The sequence below is a fragment of the Octodon degus genome, unplaced genomic scaffold (genome assembly GCF_000260255.1).
Source record: "Octodon degus isolate 3935 unplaced genomic scaffold, OctDeg1.0 scaffold00076, whole genome shotgun sequence".
NCBI classification, from domain to species: Eukaryota; Metazoa; Chordata; class Mammalia; order Rodentia; family Octodontidae; genus Octodon; species Octodon degus.
The window spans coordinates 7,756,345-7,764,126 of record NW_004524652.1 but is presented as its reverse complement, the minus strand read 5'-3'; the positions used below and the strand labels follow the sequence as shown (position 1 = coordinate 7,764,126).

The 7,782-nt window shown below is 39.6% G+C and overlaps 1 protein-coding gene across 1 annotated transcript in view; it reads right to left on the bottom strand.

The window, feature by feature from the left end:
• Ift81 (intraflagellar transport 81) overlaps positions 1–7,782 on the bottom strand; it is a gene marked incomplete at its 3' end in the record, with an annotated part of 88,456 nt that overhangs the window by 66,612 nt on the left and 14,062 nt on the right. The window contains exons 8-9 of the mRNA XM_023720674.1: positions 6,413–6,422; positions 431–594 (exon numbers count right to left, since the gene is read on the bottom strand). Coding sequence (XP_023576442.1) covers positions 431–594; positions 6,413–6,422 — 174 coding nt within the window. The remainder of the gene's footprint in view (positions 1–430; positions 595–6,412; positions 6,423–7,782) is intronic.

The following is a 7,782-nucleotide window of genomic DNA, read 5'->3' as shown; positions in this document are numbered from 1 at the left end:
GGATTGAACCTGGGTCCTTGCACATGCCAGGCAGGCACTTACACCACTGAGCTATCTCCCCAGCAAGCTATAAACTTGTATGTGTTAATTTACATATTAAAATTATTTAGTTACAAAATCTTACTTTTATAATATAATGGGGAGCCTGGGATGTAACTCAGGGCACAGTGTCTGTCTGGCAAGGGTGAGGTAGTGAGCTTGATTCCCAGTACCAAAATAGTAACAATAACAACAACACTAATAACAATAGTAATAACAATAATAATATAATGGTAATTAAATAAAGCCTAACATCCTACAGTTCCTCATAAGAGTTGTCAATCTTAGCAGGGCTTAACTTTAGAGCCATGAGCAGAGAGTGGAGAAAGCACTTCGACAGGAAGCTGAGGTGAGACGAAACCGGGAGCTGTAACAGATGACTGCCACTCACCTTAGACTCAAGTTCAAGAAGATCAGCATGGCCCATCGCTGGCTCTGAAACCACTTTTTGTAAAAAATGCAATTCCTTTTTCTTGTTCTCTAATTCCTTAGGGAGTTTTTCAGTTACTATATATGAATTAAATTTTATCTCTTCCTCTAGTCTCTTCATTAAACCTTTAAAATAAAATAAACATTCAGCCCAAAAGAGCAGGTACATTGCATACACTGTTTTATACCTAAGACCTAAAAAGCAGGGCATCTCTATTGATAGCATTCCGTATAATATCTAGTACAGTAAAAACAAATGGTCATTGAAATCTTTTTATATTCATGATTATGAAGCATAATTTGCATGGAAAAGCACTTAAATAATTATACAAGAACTGACAGCATCTTTCCAACTTTATAACCTAATTCTTCAACATCTCAGAATATACAGAAACAACTCTTGCAGAGCCAGCGTTGCATCTTGCCTCTTAAGTGTCTAAGAAATCCATCCAAAAGACACTTACATAAAATCTAACATTGGTACTCTTACACAAGTGATCATTTCTTTTGAAATACTTGCAATGCAATTTATATTTTAATTCCTTTTAGTTTTTGAGACAGGGTCTTCTATGTAGTTCAGGCTGCTCCTAAACACACTATGTAGCCTTGGCTAGCCTTGAACTCACAGGGACCCTTTTGCCTCAGCCTCTCCAGGGCTGGGATTACAGGCATACCATGCCCAACTCCAATGCTTTTTTTAACAGTGGTACATTATATAATGTTTAGTTTCAAACCAATAAAGACATTACTAAAGATACAAGAAGTTAAAAAAAGATAAGTAAATTATATTCATAAATATTTTAGGTTTAGTAGCTTTTGTTTTTTAAAGTACAGTATTAGTTTACAGTTAAGTGACAAGTTATTTTTTAAAACTTAATAGTTTTATTTTGGCAGATACACAGCTATACACAGAGATTTTCAGTGAATAATGATTTCATTACAAATTCCTAGCTTAGAGAGCTTTATAAAGTTTATTTCAGATCATTCCATTACACATTACAAATTGTAGCTTGACTTTTTAAAATGCTGGGTTTCCGGTTTAAGTAATTTACGTACGTAGATTGCATAATAAAATATGGCCCAAAGTCTTAAAATTATTTTTAGTTCTGTTGTGTTAACAGAACATATAAAAATTTATTAATGGTAAATTTGCAAAGTTTCCATTTATTTTTTTGAATCGCTCCTTTTTATTTCTAGGATTGAGAAACGGAAGGAAACTGTTTAATGAATCACACCATAATCATGCAAGGTGATTCCTAGGTGGTTTCCAATTTCATACTTTGGAAACTTTGGCAATTAGATGCCTAGCTTTTCTGTCTTCAGGGTCTTAAAGATAGCTTATGTAATCAGATCCATGGAATCAAAACCTAAAATGCTTCTTAAAATATACATTTTTTTCTACATAAAAATGTTTCAAATTTATAAAATATGGGGGCTGGGGATTTAGCTTAGTGGCACAGTGTCTGCCTAGCAAGCATGAGGTCCTGAGTTTGATTCCCAGTACCAAAAAAAAAAAAAAAAAATTAAATTTAGAAAATATAAACTAGCATTCGCTTTGGCAGTACCATAGTGAGTTCAAGGCCAGCCTGGACTACAGCAGCAAGATCCTGTCTCGAAAAAGAAAACAAAAAAGAAAGAAAAGAGAAAAAGAAAATGCAAACTAATCTATAATGATAGCAGATTAATAGTTCCCTGAGGATGAGGAGAAAAGAGTAAAACATTACTAAGCGACACAAGGAAATGCATGGGGCAATGGATGTATTTGTTATCTTTAAAAAATGTTGATGACTTCATCAGTGAATACCTATGTCAAAATTACCAAGTTCACACTTTTTTTTTTCTTTTTGAGGTAAGGTCTCTCTAGGCAGTTTAGGCTGGCTTTGAATTCACTATATAGCCCAGGCTGGCCTGCAGTTTGAGGCCATCCTTTTGCCTCAGTCTCAGTCTTGCAAGTGCTAGATCACAGGCATGTGCTACAGCATATGCTTAATTTTTTTTTTCAAATATATTCTTTCTGTCTCCCTCCCTTCCTTCCCCACCCCTTAGTCAGGGACTCACTATATAGTGCAGCTGGCCTAGAACTCTTGGCAATCCTCCTGCCTCAGCCTCTTGAGTCCTGGGAATGCAAGTGTGTGCTATCATGTCTGGAAGGTATGTACTTTAAATCAGTAACTTTACTAAGTCAGTTTTACCAGGACAAAGGTATTTTAAAATATGTAGAGCGTCCACCAATTTTAAGTTCTCTTAAAAATTTAATTTGGACTCAAACTAGTCATTAATTTCTATGTAGAATTTTTTAAAATATCTTTAAACATTTTGGAGAAATTCAATATAAAGTCACTAACATCACAGCCAACTTTATTATTAACCCCTCTAAAACATCTCACTGACCCTGCATAATTGACTGACCTCGAAACATCACAGATGTGTACAGTCTGTGAAATTATATTAACTTCAGGGAGTGTTTTCTTAATATGGCTATTATTCTACAAAATCATAAACTATGTTGTCACACTAAAACTTTTTTTTTTTTTTTTGCGGAACCAGGGATTGAACTCAGGCCCTTGCACTTGCCAGGGAAGCGCTTCTTCCACTGAACTGTCTCCCCAGCCCCTTAAAACTATTTTTATATTAAGTAAACAGGAAGAAATTTCATAAGCCATTTTTGTTGTAAAAAAATTAGACCTTATTAGGAGCTGGGGAGATAGCTCAGTAGCCTAAGCACCTGCCTGGCAAGTGCAAGGACCCAGGTTCGACCCCTGGTACTGCATGCCTTGCTGCCATCCTGGCCACCAAGACTGGGTGTGGTGGTGCATGCCTGTAATCCCAGTGCTGAGGAGGCTAAGATAGGAGAATCAATACAAATCCGAGCTGTGTAGCAAGATCCTGTACCAAATAAATACATAAAAAGATTTTTAAAAATTAGACCTTATTAAACTCAATGCCTGGACCAAAGCCAGGAATGATGAGGCACGCCTGTGATCCCAGTACTTGGGAGGCTGAGGCAGAAGGACTGTGAGTTCGAGACCAGCTTGGGTTGCAAATTGAGCTCAAGGCCAGCCTGAACTGCACAGCAAGACCCTGTCAAAAGAGAGAGAGAGAGAGAGAGAGAGAGAGAGAGAGAGAGAGAGAGAGAGAGAGAGAAACATCTGCTAATTTATTATTTTTCTACTTTCCTTATGATTTGTTGTTTCGCAACCAGACATTAACAAAGCAAGGATTTCTGACCCTCTTGCTCCTTACTCTCTATCCACAAACTACACAGATCTCACATACAAAATATTATTTTATTTATTTATTTGTTGGCTGGTTGGTTTGTAACAGGGTCTCACTATGCAGCTCAGGCTAGCCTCGACCTTGAGGTGATCCTCCTGCCTCTTCCTCCTGAGTGCTGGAATTATAAGTGTGCACTACCATGCCTAACATAACAAAATCTTATTTTAATCTGCATTTTTCACCACTTTTTCTTACTTGTTTCCCCTCCCGGTGGAAAAATAATTTTTTTTCTATTGAGGGTTAAGACTCAACTTCCAACTCCTTACATAACATTTATTAAAAATAGTTGATATACAGGGCTGGGGAGACAGCTCAGTGGCTTCAGTCCCTGCCCGGCAAGCTAAAGATTGTAAGCTTGGTCCCCAGCACTGAAGAAAAAAAAAAAAAACAATAGTTGTTATACAACTTGCTTATTGATATTAATTTTTAAATGGCAATAACTTAATGGATTTCTTTTGAAGATTCATCTGAACTTTTTATAGGAAAGATGTGAAGGAACCTTGTATCAATTCCAAAGAACATAAAGTATAAACATATTATTTTAGAGTATTATTTTTAAATTATAGAAAAAATTCTCTTGTGTTAAAAACATTCTCCTAAAAAGTAAAGACTCAGTTAGTCAAGTGATACCAACAATCACAAGCACATCTACTTCCAGACAGTGCTGGCGTCAGAATTTATGAGAAGGGAATGAGAGACTGTGTAGAAAGTTACAATTTAACATACATTAACCACTCATCTTGTAAGGAGCATTGTGGTACCGGGTTTCCCACATACCAAGCACATATCTTTTTTCTTTCTTTTTTTTCTTTTTTTTTTGGCGAAACCGGGGATTGAACTCAGACCCTTGCGCTTGCCAGGGAAGCGCTTATTCCACTGAGCCATCTCCCAGGTCCCCCCAAGCACATACCTTATTTTCCTGATTTTTAAAGATGTCATCAATTACAAGATACTATCAACTAAGTTACAAATACCACATTAAAATGTAAGCTATAGGGGGCCTGCCCCTTAGCTCAGTTCTTTAAGTGGCTGCTTCAACAAAGCAGTCAGGCTCAGGTTGCTGTGGTTCGATCCCCACAACACAAGACAGCCAGTCATGCCTTGAAGGCATTCGGCGCAAAAAAAAAAAAAAAACAAAAACACTTCTGCCATTTAAAATGTAAGCTATACCCCAAATGCAAAACCAATAGGAGTAGGAATAGGAATATGAAAAAACATTAATGTCTAGAATTACGAAAATAGTCTTAGCTCTTTTAGCAGCTGCATTGAGATAGAATTTTCACATCACAAAATTCACTCATTTAAGTGTTTAATTCAGGTGCACCCCTGTAATCGCAGCACTAGGGATGCTGAAGCAGGAGGATCACTGCAAGTTCAAAGCCAGCCTGAACTATGTAGTGAGACCGTATTGCAAATAACAAACATACAAAAAAAAAAAAAAAAAAATTCTGTGGTTTTTTAGACTATTCACAATCGTACCATCATCACAATCAGTTTTAGAGCATTGTCATCAGTCCCCCCAAACTCCCAAAACTCATTAGCAGCTACTTTCCAACACCAGCTCCCTGTCCACACAGCTGTCCTCCCGGCCCTGGGCAACCATGCGTTTGATTTCTGTTTCTATGGTTTTGCTTCTTGGACACTTCCACTGAGCGTGCCCTTCAGGTCTGTCTGCTTCGTCCTAAGCGAGCTGGCACTTCATCCTCTTGGTGGCAGAATAATACTCCACTGTGTGGACATGCCACATTCTGTTAAGTCTGCTGATCAGTTTAAGGACATGCACTGCTTCTACTTGTCGACCATTACGAGTAACGCTGTGAACGCTGATGCCCAAGTGTCTGTGAGGACACGTGTTCTCAGTTCTCTCGGACATATACTTAAGAGTGGAGAAGCTGGCTCCTATGGTAACAAATGTCATGCTATGTTTAACAAAGTACTTTCCAAAGCAACTGCATTATTTAACATTCCCATAGGCAACATATGAAGGTACCATTTCTCCACACTCTTTTCAACATTTAGAATTATCTGTCATTTTTATTACAGTCATTTTATGCATCATATAATACGTGCCAGGTTACCATAGGAAAATGGATCAACTATCAGCCAAAAATACATATTTTTTAATTTACTAGATACAGGGTCTCACCGTGTAGTTCAGATTCATAGTGACCCTCCTGTCTCAGACTCCCTAGTGCTGGGATTATAGGTGTGTGCCACCACGCCCAGTTTCAGGCTGGCATGGCACACCTGGGGTCCTGGGGTGGCATGGCATGCAGTACTGGGGACCAAACCTGGGTCCTTGTGCTTGCCAGGCAGGCACTTAAACCACCGAGCTATCTTCCCAGCCTCAGGTAGACATTTACATGTAAGATTTCTCCAATACAAATGATATCTTTGTACTGCTCTTCCAGTTTGCATGGTCTCCTTTCTGGCAAGTAAACCACTTTTTTTTTTTTTTTGGTGGAAGTGGGGATTGAACTCAGACCCTTGCGCTTGCCAGGGAAGCGCTTATCCTACTGAGCCATGTCCCCGGCCCCAAGTAAACCACTTTTAAAACATCTATGGTGGGTTTGCTAGTGTAACCTGTGCTAGCAGGTGTGTTCATCTTCATGTAAAGCCAAGTATGAAAAGAGCCAGATAAACCCCCATCAGTTAGATTATGACATACCCATATTATTCTACAAAACAAACTATGAAAAACACACAGAATTAAGGGTCCCATAGTGTTATCATTTATGTGGAGCTGTCCCCTCAAAGCCCCATGCAGTCATAGGTGAGGCTATTTTTTTTTTTTTTTTAATCTAATGTATTTGGTTGTTGCAAGGTCTCTTCCTGCTTTCAGCCTCTCCAGCGCTGGGATTACAGGCGTGCACCACTACGCCTGGACTCTGGCCTGGCTCAGCCTGCCCTGGGGGTGGGGCTGGCACAGCACAGCATATGGTGCCAGGGCGGTCCCTGCGCTTACCTAAACTTGCCTAAGCAGGCGCTGTAGTCCGGCCCATAGGTGGGACTTTTCTGAGTGGCTGAATCTAGTGTGTGATGCTAGGATTAAGGATGGGATCGGTTCACTGATTGGTTTGGTACCACTCTAACCCAGCAGTTTAGGTAGCGTATAAAAGGGGTAGAAATATGCTGTTTAGGACAGTTGTTGCTTTTGCTGCCTTCTGTCCACCACGAACTATTCTCTCTGCCCTGCCACCCTGCCCTGAAGGCAGCTGAGTATGGACTAAAACCTCCACAAACTTTGAGCTAAATAAACCTTTCCTTACTTAACTTTGGGCATTGGGTATTTTGTTTCAACAATGAGAAAAACAACCAACATACAAATTTTACTATTTTCTTTATAACCTTGACTCTAAGGCAGCAAGTCACATTTTCTTCCACAACACCCACCCTAAGCACTCTTATAGGACCACACAGCAGACAGCCTCCCGGCATAGTCACTAGCATTACCGTGCCCTTAGGAGGGAAAACCTGGGGAGGAGCTTGTTTGAAAATTCACAGATGTCTTAGCCAGAGCTCCATTCACCACCTGTGAAATAGTGCTCCAAACCTTTGCTATATCACTGGATAATAATAAAGTCCATTAATTGATTGCTTTAAGGAATTTCCTAATTCAGTTTTTTTTTTTTTTTTTTGTACCTGGAATCAAACTCAGGACCTTGCCCTCACCAGGCAGATGTTTGTGCTGCTGAGCTATATATCCGATCCTGGATTAAATTTTTTTTCCCCCAGTGCTGGAGGTCAAACTTAAGACCTTCTGCTTGCCAGGCTGGATTATTATTATTATTTTTTTTTTTTTGGCGGAACCAGGGATTGAACTCAGGCCCTTGAGCTTGCCAGGGAAGTGCTTAGTCCACTGAGCCATCTCCCCAGCCCCTTGGATTAATATTTTCTAAGCACCGGGCTGGTGAGATGGCTCAGTGGTCTAAAGCACCTACTTAGAATAAGCTTAGCAAAGCAAAGGGACCGCGGTTCAATCCCCCAGCACCACATGCCAGCCAGCCCCGCCCCCTGGTGGGCTGAGCTGGCCACACA